General features: G+C 46.8%; 1 protein-coding gene, 1 non-coding gene and 2 pseudogenes across 3 annotated transcripts; 3 read left to right on the top strand and 1 right to left on the bottom strand.

Moving 5' to 3' along the window:
- Positions 1–364: 364 nt before the first annotated feature.
- LOC109455956 (charged multivesicular body protein 1B2) lies at positions 365–4,957 on the top strand (annotated as a pseudogene).
- Positions 820–893, top strand: TRNAK-CUU (transfer RNA lysine (anticodon CUU)). The gene has a single exon. It is a non-coding gene; the product is annotated as a tRNA-Lys (tRNA).
- SLC7A3 (solute carrier family 7 member 3) lies at positions 4,081–9,821 on the top strand. 2 transcript variants are annotated; one of them, XM_019747918.2, is made up of 12 exons: positions 4,081–4,768; positions 5,749–6,148; positions 6,463–6,621; positions 6,791–6,968; positions 7,150–7,262; positions 7,389–7,611; positions 7,784–7,923; positions 8,021–8,123; positions 8,353–8,519; positions 8,705–8,871; positions 9,214–9,322; positions 9,459–9,821. In XM_019747918.2, the coding sequence occupies exons 2-12, from the start codon at positions 5,779–5,781 to the stop codon at positions 9,587–9,589; spliced, it is 1,860 nt and encodes a 619-aa protein (XP_019603477.1). In that variant the 5' UTR covers positions 4,081–4,768; positions 5,749–5,778; the 3' UTR covers positions 9,590–9,821. The 2 variants fall into 2 exon arrangements, with proteins under 2 accessions (XP_019603477.1, XP_019603478.1); XM_019747919.2 differs by lacking the exons at positions 7,150–7,262; positions 7,389–7,611.
- A 5,066-nt stretch (positions 9,822–14,887) lies between these two features.
- On the bottom strand, positions 14,888–16,765 carry LOC109455955 (actin, cytoplasmic 2; annotated as a pseudogene).
- Between the last annotated feature and the right edge of the window lie 280 nt (positions 16,766–17,045).

Below are 17,045 nucleotides of genomic sequence, written 5' to 3'. Positions count from 1 at the left end.
TTAGAAATTTATTCTAACATGGCTGATAGCACTGTAAATTGATAAAAATCCTTTGGCGAAGCACCGTAACCGTATCAAAGTTTATAAGTATGTCCATTATGTTTGACTCAATAATCCCACTCTTAGGAATGAAGCCTAAGAAAGTAATTCAACTAAATAGTGACGGGGTACTAATGAAGGTGTTTCTCAGAATAAAGGAAAACTGGAAAAACAATGAATAAATGTTTAAATAAATAATGCTACACCAGGCAAACCTAGAGGCCCGGCTACCACAGGTAGGGACTAAGAGAGCACTCAGAGAGCCCTCCCAGCAAATCCACGTTGCTGCCCTGGGCTGTCGCCTCCTGAGGAAACTTGTAGAACCATGTCCAATATGGAGACACACCTCTTTAACTTGAAGTCTGGCAGCAAAAGAACTTAATAGGCATGCCAAGAAATGCGATAAAGGAGAAAAGGCTGATAAGGCCATTCGGAAAGGCAATACAGAAGTTACAAGAACACACATTGGAATGCGGTTTGCCAGCAGAACCAAGCCATTAATTTCTTGAGAATGAGTGTTCGGGTTGATGCTGTGGCAGCCACAGTCCAAGCTGCAGTCACAATGGGCAAGGTAACCAAGTCCACAGCAAGTGTAGTTAAGTCCATGGATTCTACATAGAGGAGTAAGCACCTTGAAAAGATTTTGGCCTTGATGGACAAATTTGAAGCACTGATGTTCAAACACAGCAAATGGAAGACACAAGGAGTAGTGCTACAACCCTAACACCACAACCACAAAACCACGTGGATATACTACTTCAAGAAATGGCAGATGGGGGCGGCCGGTTAGCTCAGTTGGTTAGAGTGTGATGCTCTTAACAACAGGGTTGTGGGTTCGATCCCCACATGGGCCACTATGAGCTGCGCCCTCCACAACTAGATTGAAACGACTACTTGACTTGGAGCTGATGGGTCCTGGAAAAACACGTTTAAAATAAAAATAAACAAATAAATAAAAAAGAAATGGCAGATGAAGCTGACCTTGATCTCAACATGGAACTACACAAGGTCAGATAGGGTCTGTTGGCACAATTGTCACTTCCACAGGACGAACTATCAGAGAGACTTCTTATCTATGTGGTAACGTGTAATTTAAAGAACTGGTGCTTTTGTTGACTTTACCTGCATCTGAAAGATTTTGTGTGTGTATATGGATAAGTTGCCCTCCAATTACAGTAAGACCACCATATATTACGGAGTGCTTCAATGCTGTTAATATATAACTCTTTTCTTTTGACATGCTGCACTTTCTAATACTTTAAGAAATCCCAAGGAGTTTCCACCATAACAGATTTTACGGGTTTGTATATTAAGTTGAAAAGCGTGAGGAGTGTTTTTATTTGTAGATGTCTTTAACCAAGATAGCACTAGCTTGTTGTATATAAAACATCTTACTAAAAAATTACATCAAAAATCTAGCACCAAAGTACTACAGCATAAAGATTTTTATACAGAAAAAAATAATGGTGCATCGCTGCTATGGAATATTATACACCCACTAACACATGTTTTCAAATTACGAGTATCAATTTGAAAAAAGTTTCGATCATGAAAAAGGGAATGTACAATTATATGTCAATTTAATATGTGATACTGAAGGGGGAATGTGTCTCTGTGAGTCCCCAAATGATGTAGGGGACTTTGGAGTGAATGAGTGAGCGCCAGGATCGTGTCTCATGAGACCGAAGAATGGAAACACGGACCCAGGAGAGGCACAGAATTTTAAAAAAAGGATAGTTTATTGAAAGCAAACTGTCAGAGCTCCCGAGCGGGAGAGGTTCCCTAATGGGGTTGCCCAGTGATTGAGGCAAAAGCTCTTAGTTTTGTACGGTCCCTTGCCTGTTTGGGGAAGGGGAGCTGTTTGAAGAAGGGAACTGGCCCCTTCTAATGAAATTCCTCTACCAGGTTTGTTCTGCTTGCCCATCCTGAAGGAATTAGCAAAATAACCCACTCTTATCTATCAGATCTGCTCCATTTGTCAGGCCAAAAGGAATTTTATGATTAACCTCAAGGCCTTGTGACATTTTGTCCTGGAGTGAAGGAGGAATTTCAAAATCTGGAGTTTTAGGATATGGCTGTCTTCGTTTATTCTACTAGGGACCTCGCTGTCTACCTAAAGACATGCTAGCTAAACTGTCTCAATATCATATATATATAATATATAGACAAATATGTATATAGACTATGCTATATACACACACACACACACACACAGACATACACACACACCATAACAGAGCATGCAAAAACAAATAGTTGGTTTGTTAGGAATTATACGTGACTTTTTTTGCAGTTTGCATTACTGCTACATTGTTTTATAATAAAAACAAATAAAAATTTCAATGTTTTGCACCTGGCCATTGTACCACAAGAGATTTTGAAATAGGAGAAAGTCCACAGTGATTGAACACACTGTGGAACTTCTGACAAAATAAGAGCTGAGGAAGAAAATATGGTTAAATTCTGTGTACAAATTCATGAAAGGGATGGATAGGTGAGTGAGAGTAGCTGTTCACAAATGTTGGAATGCTAGAATTGGAGGGTACCTCCTGATGCTTCTAAGTAGTTGACCAAGTTTTTATTGAATAACAGAGTGCCTGTTAAGTCCACTGTTAGACTTGAATGGTGTGAGTGTATGACCAATGATAAGAATTACTGTTTACATACTGGGCTTAAATTTATAACACCTATTACTCCAAGAGGGAGTCATCCATTACTCGACCTAATCGTCCACTGCTGCCTATAAAACACTGCACTTGCTCAGCTGGTCTCTACATGGTTCCCTGACTTCATGCCTCCCTGTAGGTCCGCAGCTCATCCCCCTTCATGCTTCAAGGCTCAGCTTAAGTCTCTGCCAACTTCTATCCTCAACCCCTTATAATCTAAGAGGGCTCTGCTCTTGATGTACTCCAATCTGTGCCGATGGCTTCTTTCCTTGAATATTTACACCACCATTTTGTCAATTAGTCTCCGAATTGAATCCATCACCTACTCTAAGCAACCAAATCATTACCATACACACCAATATATTATTCTGAATATGTATTCAGTTTTTACTGTATGCTTCCCCTGTGCCAGGCAGGACGACTTGACTTCGTGATCTCATCTAAGCAGCACAAAAACCCTGTGAAATGTACGTATTATATCCAGAAACTGAGACTCAGAGATGTTAGAAAATTTGCTCCAGGTTACAGTGGCTGTGCCTGAAATGTAAGGTAGGTCTAACTCCAAAGACTGCACTCCTAACCACTATGTAATGCTGTTGCAATTCTACTGTGTTTTCTCACCCTAACTAGGGTTTTAAAATTAGGAAGGCAAGGATTTTATTCTCTGTTTCCTTTGAAGTCGCTTCATTGCTGCTCAAGATGCTATACACAGTCAGTGCTCAATAAATACTTAAGGAATGCCCAAATGGAGCAGTAGCTAGCTGGAAATAACCAATTACTTCAAAAAAGATTCAGATTTTAGACAGAGTTCGTTGGTGACATACTCATAATGGATGAAAGGAAACAAGGATATTTGGGTCCGTCTCTGATCCCTGAGACGTTTTGGTGGAGAACTACTGCTTCACACCCCTTGTCGCTCCCTTCCGACTAAGAAGTTATTGGGCTGGAAGGCATTATGGGTCTGACCCCCGGTGTGATCATTCTTTGATTCCTCCGCTCCTCTTGTGGTCCCCAGAAACTCCTTACCTAAAAGGGCCTGTGTCTGTGTTGGCGCTTCTCCCTGTTAGGCTTCGCTTGGTGTCACACCTCCTCTCCTTGCGCATTTAAATGAGGTTTGGTACCTACGGGAGGCTGGTAGTGAAGTCCACCGGGCCAGGTTTTATCAGTAAGGTGGTGAATAAATAATGAGGGTGTGATGTCAGGCAAGCCATGCATCTGAGCCTCGGCTTACTCATTAGTAAAACGAAATTAAATAAGCTCCCTCCTTCAATATTTCAATATTGTCAGAATTTCATATTTAATAATTTAACATTTACACGTAGCCAGAGATGCACTGTGGTGAGATGGAGCCTAGAAGCCTAAATGGGATTGTGTACAGGTAGGGGTTGAAATCCTCTTCCATAAAAAATAAATTGAAAAAAGGAACACCCACAGTTGAAGGTGAGAGCTGAGGGGCCAGCGTCAGATGGCTGTCCATCATCTGACAGGGTCCTTGGGAAAAACTGCAGGGGTGAGGGAACCTGGTGAAGGAAAGCAAGTTAAGGAAGGCTGAGAGAGAAGAAGTCGGGGGCTCTCTCCCGTGTTGTTTCCTCTCCACCTCTCTCCCTCCCCCACCCCCGCCAATCACTGATTCCGACTATCAAGGCACAAAGGTAGAAAAATCCCAGGGGGTCTCAGGCCAGGAAGCGTCTCATTGTCCTGCTCAAGGTAAGCGACGTGGAAAGGCTGCCCTCCCCCTTTCTCGCTCCTCGCCACGCTGGTCTTGCTGTACCAAGTGGGAAACAGGGTCAGGCCCCACGCAATCCCTTTTGCAAAGCGGAGGAGTGTGTGCGTGCATGTGGGTGTGCGCGCGCGTTTGTTTGTGTGTGTTGTGTGTAAGGAGGAGGATTGGGGGTGGGATTCCATGACGTTACTGGCTCCGCCTCCGGGGGTATATAAGGGGCTCTTGGCGCGCAAGGACCCCAAGCAGCAGCTTGAAGCCTGAGCAGCATAACTCTGCACCTCCAAACCAACTCGCCTTAACTCAGCCTCGCCGAAGCCGACCCGGCTTGCAGCCGCTTTTGGTAAGCCTTGGGGGCCGACACGTGCGTCGGAGGGGGACGGCGAAGGTCAGGGCACGCCGAGGATTCTCTGGCAACCATGGCTTACAGTTGCATCAACGGGGCCGTGACCTGTTGCTGGCGAGACCCCGGCCCCGGGGCCAAGGCTCCCCTCTCCACCTCCGCCCCAGAACGTTTCTAGATGGGGCATGAGCATCTGGGAGCTGAGTCGGGGGGCCTAGTGAGGAGCCCCTCCTCTCCGGTGTGAACAATTTCGGGCTGCTCAGGGGCCCGTCTCGGGGCGCGTCTCCGAATCTTTACATGTCGAAGCCCCGCCTCACTGTTGATGCTAGCAGGTCAGCCTTAGCGGGGCGGGAGAAAATGGGGGGACATTTGCTTACTCCCCAGGGCCATGGCCACGCAGTTCCGCGGTGTGGGCTTGGTGGGGAGGGATGGAATGGAGACTCTGCTCACTTTTGATCTGCTGACCAGGTCGCTCCCCCTTCCTCCGGGGAGCTAGGAACCACACCTACGGAGTGGCCCTGGGGGCAAGGAAGGTGGATGCTGGGCTTCTTCCCACATTGGCCGGCCCCTCCCAGGTCCCCTCTGTTTAATTCCCAAGGAGCTACAGGCCAGGGAGCAGACATTAATATTAGGTTCCATGGTTCCTGAGTTGGGGTCTAGGATAAATCCCCCAGTTTCCCCGTGAGAAAGAAGAGTCTAATATTCACGGAGCACTTAGGAGGTACTAGGCCACGGTACTTCCTATAGGGGGCTTTCACATGCCTTTCCTGAAATGAGTCCTTGCACAAACCTGGGCGGTATTATTCCTGTGGAGGAAGAAACTGAGGTTAGAGGAAAAGTGACTTGCCTTTGTTTCTTCAGTAGCCTCCCCCCCCATACCCCCCTTAGCACTTGTGCTTGTGGAGGGGGTATTGTAATTCATTCTTAGAGCTTAGGGATAATGAGCCCTACTGAAGAGCTTCTGTCTGGTTTCTCACCAGATCCTAGCATCCTCTTGAATTCCAGCTAGAATGCTGTGGAAGGCACTTCGCAGATTTGGTCGAAAGCTGGTACGCAGACGTTCACTGGACCTAGGCATGGCTGAGTCTCGCCTTGCCAGATGCCTGAACACTCTGGATTTAGTGGCCTTGGGTGTGGGCAGCACACTGGGTGCAGGCGTGTATGTCCTGGCTGGCGAGGTGGCCAAAGATAAAGCAGGACCATCCATTGTCATCTGCTTTTTGGTGGCCGCCCTGTCTTCTGTGTTGGCTGGACTGTGCTATGCGGAGTTTGGTGCCCGCGTCCCTCGGTCTGGTTCTGCATATCTCTACAGCTATGTCACTGTGGGCGAACTCTGGGCCTTCACCACCGGCTGGAATCTCATCCTCTCCTATGTCATCGGTGAGATGGTGGGCAGTTTGGAAACTGCACAGCCAATGAGGGGGCTTTTTAGTCAGGAAATTGGGGTGGAATGTGAAGTCATCGCAGGAACCATTACCCTTAAATGTGTGTGTTTGCTGGGGCGCTGGGAGGGTTCAAGGTGTGGAGAACTTGTTTGTTCTGCTTACCTCTGTCCTGGTTTCCTTCATTGACTAATTCTGGTTCTTACAAAGTACGACTAGGTGAAAACAGCGGGATTCTTGCGAGACTGGTATGGGAGAGGGAGGAGAGGAAGGAGAAAACTTGACCCCATGTTTCTCCCGCTGCTCCACCAGGTACAGCCAGTGTGGCCCGGGCCTGGAGCTCGGCTTTCGACAACCTGATTGGGAACCACATCTCTCAGGCCCTGCAAGGAAGCATCTCACTGAACGTCCCTCACGTCCTCGCAGAGTATCCGGACTTCTTTGCTTTGGGCCTTGTGTTGTTGCTTACCGGTGAGGCAAGGGACAGGGTACCGATCGGGGCGGGGCTAGGAGGGACTAGGCCTGAGAAAAGGGCTCGGTGGGGAAAAAAGAGAAGCTGGGAAGGACCAGTCTGCACAGAGGTGGGGAAACAAAGTGTGGACTGGGGACCTGCTGAGTCCCGAATGCCTTTTTCCCACAGCTTTGCTGGCTCTGGGGGCTAGTGAGTCGGCCCTGGTGACCAAAGTGTTCACAGCCGTGAACCTTCTGGTTCTTGGTTTTGTCATCGTCTCTGGCTTCATTAAGGGAGACCTGCACAACTGGAAGCTCACGGAAAAGGACTACGAACTGGCTGTGGCTGGAGTCAATGACACCTATAGGTTAGGAGACTCCCTCAGGAGATGCAGACCTGTGAATATGATGGGGCCAGGGGGTACACACTGAGCGACTGGAAGAGTGGGAGCCCAGGCCTTGGACATCTAGCTAAGTGTCGCACATTCCAGAAAGGGCAGGGAGCTGGCTGGACACGCCCTTACCTTTGTCATCATTCTTCCCCTCCAGCTTGGGCCCTCTGGGCTCTGGCGGATTTGTGCCTTTCGGGGTCCAGGGGCTTCTGCGTGGAGCAGCTACATGTTTCTATGCATTTGTTGGCTTCGACTGCATTGCTACCACTGGTAACACAGTCTTTGCTTTGTGTCGGGGGCTTGGGCACAGTGCGTGTGCGCTCAGGCCGCATGCAGATTGGGGGTGGTAGAGGTGAGCCTTTGCCCTGATTCCGAACCTTGTGCCCCTTCCTGCAGGGGAAGAGGCCCAGAATCCCCAGCGTTCCATCCCCATGGGCATTGTCGTTTCACTGTTCGTCTGCTTTTTGGCATATTTTGGTGTCTCTTCGGCACTCACGCTAATGATGCCTTACTACCAGCTTCAACCTGAGAGCCCCTTGCCTGAGGCATTTCTCCATGTTGGCTGGGCCCCTGCCCGCTATGTTGTGGCTGTTGGATCCCTGTGTGCTCTTTCTACCAGGTCAGTGTCAAATGTGCTCCCTTGTGCTGTCCGAGTCTCAGGCTATGGCATTCAGGACCAGAGAGCGTCCCTAAAAGGGCTGTGAGGAGAAGGTGGAGACTCCTTAACCTCACAGGCTTGGGGAGAGCGATCGCAGTCAACTCAATGCTACTCTGGCCATTCTTCTCTCCAGCCTCTTGGGCTCTATGTTCCCCATGCCTCGGGTGATCTACGCAATGGCGGAGGACGGCCTCCTGTTCCGAGTCCTTGCCCAGATCCACAGCGACACACACACCCCCATCGTGGCCACTGTGGTCTCTGGCGTTATCGCAGGTGAAAAATCATTTTTGCCCTTCCCCTAGATGTTTTGCCAACTTGCTTAACTTTGCCTCTTCCCTTTTCTCATTTATTTTCTGCTTATCAATTTCAGCATTAATGGCGTTCCTCTTTGAACTCACTGACCTTGTGGACCTCATGTCAATTGGGACCCTGCTTGCTTACTCCCTGGTGTCTATTTGTGTTCTCATCCTCAGGTGAGACTCCCTCCGCATACTGTGATTTGGGTTTTTATTGGAGGAGGAATGATGGAGATCTGCTCCTCCTTCCTCTGCCTCCATCATCCTGACTCTCCTTGAGGACTGTGGATGTCCCTCCCTGCCCCAAAGAGCTACTTTTCACGGTGACGAGGACGGTTAAGCTGCGTGGGAGATGATGACGTGGTTAAGGGTTGTTCTTACTGCTGCCTTCTTACTCTAACCCCAGGTATCAGCCTGACCCAGAGATGAAGAATGAGGAAGATGAATTGGAGTTGCAGGAGGAGACGCCCCCTGAAGCGGAAAAGCTGACCTTACAGGGACTATTTTGTCCACGCAACTCCATCCCCTCTCCACTCTCTGGCCAAGTTGTCTATGTTTGTTCTTCACTGCTTGGTGAGCAATGGAGTTTTTCTCTGGGGTGTCTCTGAGGTTGGCATGATGTGAGGAGACAGTGTGTGGCATTTGGTGACTGAGGGGGAACTAGGGAGAGGGTGACCCTTCTTGGAATGGCGTGCCTGATATCTTAACACGTTGGTCTCAAGAGTTGTTTTTGATGTTTCTCAACCTGACTCTTGAAGCTCTACTGGTGAGTGTCCTCTGCCTGGTGCTAGCCCAGTGGTCGGTTCCGCTGCTGTCTGGAGACCTCGTGTGGATTGCAGTGGTTGTGGTGCTCCTGACGCTCATTACTGGGATTACTGGGGTCATCTGGAGACAGCCACAGAGCTCTACTCCCCTTCACTTTAAGGTAAATGACCTCCCTCTTTCCCCCTACAACCTGTCTTGGAAGAAAATAGGCTCCAGATACCTTGTAGTCTGAAAAAGTTCACAGATATTCTCTAATTGGACAAGGAAGGAAGGCTCTAGGAGACACGTAGGCCAAAGACTTCTTCTCTGACCCTCCTTAGTTCCTTTCCCCAAACTCTGCATGTTCCTGGCAGTCCCGTTTGAGGCACACTGAATGGTGGACACTGAAATACACAGTTGGGTAGGAATTGCACTGTTTCCCGGCCTGAGTAGTCGTCAGGGGTCTCATTTAGGTCACCTGGCGGAGCGCTATGTACAAAGAAGATTTTGCTTTTGTTCCCAGGTCCCTGCTTTGCCTCTCCTCCCACTACTGAGCATCTTTGTGAATATTTACCTTATGATGCAGATGACAGCTGGCACCTGGGCCCGATTTGGGGTCTGGATGCTGATTGGTAGGTATCCACTTGGGAAGAGTTGGCCTCTTGGGTATCCTACCCCAACTCCTTTCCCTCTTGGTTTCAAGTAGGAGACCTGTTAGCCTTTACAGGTCACTATTTCCCCACCTCATAGCTACCTTTCCCCACTTAGGGTTTGTTATCTACTTCGGCTATGGAATTCGGCACAGCCTGGAAGAGGTTAAGGGTGGCCAACCCCCACTCAAGTCTAGGGCCCCCACTGTAGGCCTTGATCTCAGCCGTTCCTGTACACCGTCGATTTGACATCTCTCCTGAATGCTCTCTCGTCTCCCTGCACAATAATGGAGAGAACTCCTGACCACATGGAGAGCTAGGCCTCCAATGAGATGGTGGGAGGACATTAATAGAGCTTTGCTTTGTGGAGTGAAGGATGTGTCTCCTGTTTCTTATCTTTGTTTGGAAACTTGTCTACTTTTCAACTGTGTCTGTAGCTGCTCACTGGCCTTTTAAAAATTATTAAAAGAAACTAGAAAAACTGTGTCTTGTTCTGTGCTTGCTAGAGATGATGTGGAGCCCGACTTGCAGTGTGGAGAGTGTCACATAAGTGGCATGTTTGCTCCAGTCACCACAGAAGTATCTGTTGTGCCTGTGTGTGTGTGCTTCCTGTTGGCTCAGGGTTGGAGGAGGGTGGTGTAAATAGCCATCCAGTCTAGTCACTTAAAGGAGTGATCTTGAGATGTTTCCCCTCCCTATACTAAAGGTTAGGTTCTGAATAAGTAGATAGAAACACTTGTCTCTGGGATTTGGGGCTGGGCTCTAACCTCAACACTGGCATTGGCCAGGGCCTACACTGAGGCCATTGTCTTCTGTTCCACCCCTTGGAGTTGGACCAGTCCCACGCTCCTGTGACTGCCTGAGCAATAAAAATTTTGGCTGGGGTGTTTGGCACTGCCCGAGAGGAGAAGTGGACAATGGGGGGGGGGCTTGGTAAAGAGTTGTATATATGTATAGACAATGATCACTACAGAAGTAGTAAGGGAACAGGTCTGAACTGCTCAGACCAAGAACTAGTCATGTATTCAACAAACACGGGGCTCCTATGAAATGCTAGGTCCTAGCTGGGTTGCTGGGGACACAAGCATGAATAAAACATCCCTACCCTCAAGGATCTCACTGTCTAGTGGGAGAGACACAGGTAAACAAAGCAGTGATTTGCAGCAGGGCAAGGTGAGTGCAGAGCACTGCGGGAACTCAAAGAAGGACATGCTTGACAGAGTATTGAATCAGTGTTGTGACAGGCTGGGAAGGGCTTGTGTGGCAGTGAAGAGTGTGCCGGGACCAGTGGAAATGTGAAAAGCATACTGTGTTCCGGGATGTGCCATACAGTTAATGTGGCTGGAGGGTAGTGTATATGGGCTTGCAAAGGATAACAGACCCCATGAATGGCCTTGTATATGCTACCAAGAAATGCAGATTTCTTAAATGTGTGTGGAGTGGAGGATTCCAGGCAAGGGGCATGGTTGGATCTGTTAGTCTGGCAGCAGCGAGGAGAATGGCTTGGAGGAGGGTGGTGACAGCTAGAGCAGTGAGATGATAGCTACCATTTATTGAGTTTATTATATGCCAGATACTGTACATAGAATTTCATTTAGTCCTCGCAATAATGAAGTAGATGTTATGATCATTACTTTTCACAGAGGGGGAACAGGTTTTGGGTAAGAAATACACTCTAGGTCACATAACTTGGAACAGTCAGGTCCAGGGCACAAACCCAGTTCTGTCTGACTGCAGTCTACTCTAACCACTGTGTGACATTGCCAGTGAAGTTAGTTAGGAGGGCATTACAGTCATTTGGGCAAAATATTCCAGGGTTTGGGATCAGTTGGATGTAAGAGATTACATAGAAATGGATGATTTATATTTCTGGGTAAATAATCAAATTTGTTACCCAAGATAGCATAAGAGGAAGAGCATATCTGGGGAAAGATGAATTCAGTTCTAGATATGTTGTCTTTATAAACATGCATGAGTTTAGCTTCATAATAAGTGAAGATACGTAATCAATTGAAACATGGAGTGGGGCAACAGATTCAGGAGTCATCAACTCAGGACAGAAGCTGTGTAGGGCTAAAGACTGCCTTGGGGCAAAATAAAAACTTGTAGAACAAATTATGTAGTTTCCTTTATATTCAAAGAACTCTGACAAATAGTAAGAAAGAGATGAATACCTGATAGAAAAATGGGTAAAGGATATAAATAGTTTTCAGAAAAAGAAGATAAAACACCAACAAATATAAGAAAAACACTCAACCTCATAAGTTAAAAAAGTGCAAATCAAAAGAGCCGTGAGATCCCAGTTCTCACCTTACAGACTGGCAAAACATATTTCCTTGATTAGGGGTTGGCAGAAGTGAGGGTAAACAGGCAGTCTTATGCATGGTGGGGACATACATTCTTGTAACTTCTGTGGAGGGTAATTTGATGATACAAGAATTAAAAACGTTCCTTTTGAGCTGACAATTCCACTTACAGGAATTAAAAAAAATCTTACATATAGTAAGGGTATTTACTACGATGTTACTCATAATTGTGTGACATTTGGAAGCTACCTAATGGGCACCAGCAAGGAACGTTAACTGAGTTACAATACTTTCATTCAGTGGAACACCTTGTACAGCCATTTAAAAAACTAAATAGACATATATGCCAAGAGGTGATGTGAAAAGATCTCCAAGGTACCCTGTTAAGTAGAAACAACAAAATGAGACCAAAACCCCAAGGTGCGAAACATTTATGTGAAAGAACCAGAGGAAGTATTCATAATTTTCTTTTCTGGGAAAGTAGACAAACTGTTCACCTCTGGTTTCTCTTCTGTACTTTTCCAGTTTTTCAGGAGGTACAAACGTTACTTTTATCACTATTATGATGATTACAGTACAATCGTCATCATAAATACTAGTAAAAGATTGGGGGAACTCGAACATTTAAGGGATAGGGGAGGAGGACTCTGCAGGAGATGAAGGAATGACTGAGGACAGGAGGGGTCATGGGTTTTGTTAATGGATAATGGTCAGATGGTGGGCGTGGAAGCCTCATTGCAGGGGCTTGAATGAATGGAGAGTAAGGAAGGGGACATAGGCTATAGGCGAGCATTTCAGGGCAACAGCTGTAGAGAGTGGAGGGACAGATTTGTTTGTTTGTTAAGATGGGCAATTGTATTTATATACTTAAAGAAAATTGTCAGTGAACAATAAACCACTTGTGAAGGAGGCAGTAGTTGTGTGATTTGGTTCTCTAGCCTTCTTTCATTCAGTGAGGTGTTTGTCCGACAGGTTAGTCTAATCTCCATGAATTCTCCACTTGTGTAATTCCTGTACTATTAAAAAAGACCTTGCTTTTGTTTAGCTTAAATACACTTATTTTAAAAAGAAAACATTTTACTGGTATCATAAATAGAAAGCAAAATATTTTCCTAATGCACATTAAAAGAAATATCCAACTGTTTTAAAACATTTGGCTGTGAATAACCTAAAACAGTCATGTATACCACACTTTGGAAACACTTAGGCAGTTAACACAGTAAAGAATCTCTGTAGGACGCTGTGCTTGGAGATGGAAAAGAAAATTGCTTTAGGCATAGTCTAATCTTAATCTCCTCAAAGAGTCAGAGATAAAATTGGCCCAAATAACCACAAAGACACAACATAGAGGTATGTGAGAAGTGCTATAAGAATTCACACAAGGGAGTGCTGGGAAGTCTTCATGGAGGTTGAGGCTTTTAAGCTGTGGCCTAAAGGATAGGTGAAATGTGTAATCTGAGAAATGGGAAAGCATTTCAAAAGGAGGGAACCTTATGCACAAAGGCAAGAAGATGGAAAATTTTATAATTCAGTTTGCCTAGAGTCTAGGATTTTGAGGGAGTGAAGTGGAAAAATAAGGCAGGAAATGTAGATTCCAGTCAGGCTCTTTTTTTTAATTAAAATTTATTGGGGTGACAATATTACTAAAGTTACATAGGTTTCAGGTGTACAATTCTGTAATACATCATCTATATATCACACTGTGCGCTCACCACCCAGAGTCAGTTCTTTTTCTATCGTCATATCTTGGATCCCCTTTACCCTCATCTACCAGCCCCTCCCCACCCAGTCAGATTCTTGAAGGCCATAATTCCAGGACCTGCAATTGAAGAGCAAGGAGTGTGTGGATGAGTGTGTTATAATATGTGAGGGAGAGAGTGTCTGTGATTTGGTTCAAGGAATCACACCTCAGCTACTCATTCACGTGGTTGTACCCTAGATCTTGCCAGAATGTACACCTCAGAAATCACTAATTCAAACATCAAGTTCTCTGTCCACAAGTCCCCAAGCTTCCCCAGCTCCCTTGCTCCAGTATCCCCACGGCAACCATTCCTTGACCTCATGAGTCCTCCAATTCATTCTCTCCCCCCGACATACATTTTCTGTCTTTTTTTTATCAGTTTCCTCCAGCCTTTGCTTGCTCCCTTTCCCACTTAATTCCTGAATATATTACCATTATCTCTCTTGCAAATACCCTCAGCTTTCCAGTCAATAGTCCCAGAGAACTATGCCCCTCCACCCCACCCGGAGGAATCCAAACATCTCCATATTTTCACGTGATTGGTGGAGGCAATCAGACAACTTTCACTAAGCCCTCAATTGTGCTGGGAATCCTTTTTTTCTCAGAGTCCCCTGCTCTCTGAAACAACCGTTTCTTACCTAGTCACATTCTGCCAATCTCTCCCTCCTACTCTGCTGTTGACTTTGCCTCACATTTTATTGCGAAAACACATGCCCATCAGATAAAAACTCCCTCATCTTCCTGTGGATTTCTAAAAATGAAAATAGCTTCTCTTTTTCTCCCCTAATCATAAAAATGTGTTCATTGTAGGAAATTGAAAAACTGAAAAATATAAAGACAAAAGTAAAGATTCTCCCAAATCCCACTACTCAAAGATAAACATTGATAACACTTTGGTAAATGCTCTTCCGGACAATGTTCAAATGTGCATACCATTTGACTTAATTATATACCTCCTGAGTAAACTTTTTTCCTTTCTTTTTTTCCCAATTTACATATTAGTGGGATTAGTTGGTCCCTGTGGCCACTTCCGTCTCTCTCCCCCATTCATACCCAGGTGGAAACCATCCCAAGAATTTTTTTAGCCACTCAAATTACATCTTTTTTAAGCAGTTGCTAACTTTTCTCTTTTTGAAACTCAACTGTAGGATATAGGCATTTGCCAGTGTTTTTAAAGGCTGTATAAGTATTCCACTCCATGGTGCTAATACATCCTAACTGTATAACGAGTCCACATTTAACTAGGTGAACATTAAGTGGTTTACAATGCTTCAGTAAACTTTTTTGTTAATCTACCTTTGCAAAATTTTCCAATTTCTTCTTTAGGAAAACTCCTAGAAAAGGAATTGTTGGGTAACAAGGTACACGCATTTAGGATTTTTTTTCTAAGTGCTGCACAATGACGTGTTTGCTGGGGCCTAATGTTCTCACATGACAGTAGAAAATAAAAATTTGTTGTCATCTCTTCAAGAATTGAGAATTGCGTACAAAAACCTCACGTAAATTAAAAGGATGAATAAATTTACAGGTGTAAATGCAAACCGTTTTCCAACTCAAGGGAAGTAACAACCCACGTGTTCTGGCAGGAAAACATCAGCTAAGAAAAGAAAAGGGGTCCTAATACTTGGACCTTCCCAACCCCCGTCAGACCGGCAGGACAGAAATGACAACTGGTTCAGGACTCTTGCCAGCCTCTGGAGAAATCCTGGAATAGGCGGCTCTGCACATTAATACCCTGCACAGATCCAGAAACGCATGGTCTCGCAGATCACCAAGCCACTGGGCTTCTCTCGCATAAACATGTCCTCGCTTCAGCCAGCAAGTGACCGAGCCGCGTGCACTAGGGGTTTAAATCAAAGATATGCACAGGGTATTAAACATGTACCAAGGGAACGGTTAACTTGAATACAAGGTCAAAATCAGCAACCAGGTCTACAGTCCAGTGCTGACATCAGATACAAGCTTCAAGGACAATTTCTTTTCGAAGGCTTATTCCAGTTTCATGAGGCTAGCACGTCTGCCAGGGCAAACAGACTTCCGGCAACTCCTGCAGCAGACGCTGCGCATGCGCTCGCAGTCCGCCTAGAAGCACTTGCGGTGCACGATGGAGGGGCCCGACTCGTCGTACTCCTGCTTGCTGATCCACATCTGCTGGAACGTGGACAGCGAGGCCAGGATGGAGCCGCCGATCCACACCGAGTACTTGCGCTCCGGCGGGGCAATGATCTGGGGAGACAAGAGCGTGGCTTTAGCTCGTGGCACTGCCTTCCCAACAAGGCCTCCCAGCCCGCCACAGCTACACTTGACTCACCTTGATCTTCATGGTGCTGGGGGCCAGGGCCGTGATCTCCTTCTGCATCCTGTCGGCGATGCCGGGGTACATGGTGGTCCCACCAGACAGCACCGTGTTGGCGTACAGGTCCTTCCGGATGTCGACGTCACACTTCATGATGGAGTTGAATGTGGTCTCGTGGATGCCACAGGACTCCATACCTAAGAGACAAAACTCTCCTTTAGCATGCGTGCCTCCCTTTCAAGTTGAAGGGCAGACAGTGCAGGCCTCTCAGCAGCCTCAAGTGGAGCTCCTGACACCTACCCAGGAAGGAGGGCTGGAGGAGGGCCTCTGGACACCGGAACCGCTCGTTGCCGATGGTGATCACCTGCCAGTCCTGCCGGCCGCACGTAGCTTTTCTCTAAGGAGGACGACGACGCAGCGGTGGCCATCTCCTGGTCAAAGGCCAGGGCTACATAGCAGGGCGATTTCCTGCTCTGCGGTGGTGGGGAAGCTGTAGCCATGCTCTGTGATCTTCATGAGGTAGTCAGTCAGGTCCTGGCCAGCCAGGTCCAGACGCAGGGTGGCGTGGGGGAGAGCGTACTCCTCGTAGATGGGCACAGTGTGGGTGAGCCTGTCCCCAGAGTCCATAACAACAACAGTGGTGCGGCCAGAGGAGTACAGGGATAGCACGGCCTGGATGGCCACGTACATGGCTGGGGTCTCGAACGTGGTCTGAGCCATCTTATCCCTGTTGGCCTTGGGGTTCAGGGGGCTTTGGCCAGCAGCACAGGGTGCTCCTCTGAGGCCACATGCAGCTCATTGTAGAAAGTGTAGTGCCAGATCGTCTCCATGTCGTCCCAGTTGGTGACAGTGCCATGCTGGATGGGGTACCTGAGGGTCAGGATGGAGCGCTTGCCTGGGCCTCGTTGGCCCCCGTAGCTGTTCTTCTGCCCCATGCCCACCATGATGCCCTGGTGTCAGGGGCTCCTGGTGATGGACCGGAACATCGCCTGTGGGGCGTTATCCCCAGCAAAGCCAGCTTTGCACATGCCAGAGCCATTGTCAATGAGGAGCACAGCAATTTCTTCTTCCATTGTGAGCGGTGAGAGGACTTGGAACGGGAGCCAGCTGCAGCCAGCGAGCGAGCGAGCCACTCATTGAAGATTTTGGTGCGCATTGCCAACCTGCCGCCCAGAAAAGTTGCAATAGTTTGCACTCCTACCAGTAGCGCATAAGAGTGCCTGTTTTGTGTCTCTTGCCAATTTGAGGTTTTGTTAATCTTTTTAACCTTTGCCAATCTGATAAATGAAACAAAAAATTACCTTGATTTAATTTGCATTTCTTTGATAACTGGTGAGGTTAAATATCTTTTCATGTGTTTAT

Source organism: Rhinolophus sinicus, chromosome X, assembly GCF_036562045.2.
Source record: "Rhinolophus sinicus isolate RSC01 chromosome X, ASM3656204v1, whole genome shotgun sequence".
In the NCBI taxonomy this organism is placed as follows: domain Eukaryota; kingdom Metazoa; phylum Chordata; class Mammalia; order Chiroptera; family Rhinolophidae; genus Rhinolophus; species Rhinolophus sinicus.
Note: the sequence above shows the minus strand (reverse complement) of the source record. Positions and strands in the feature narration are given on the sequence as shown.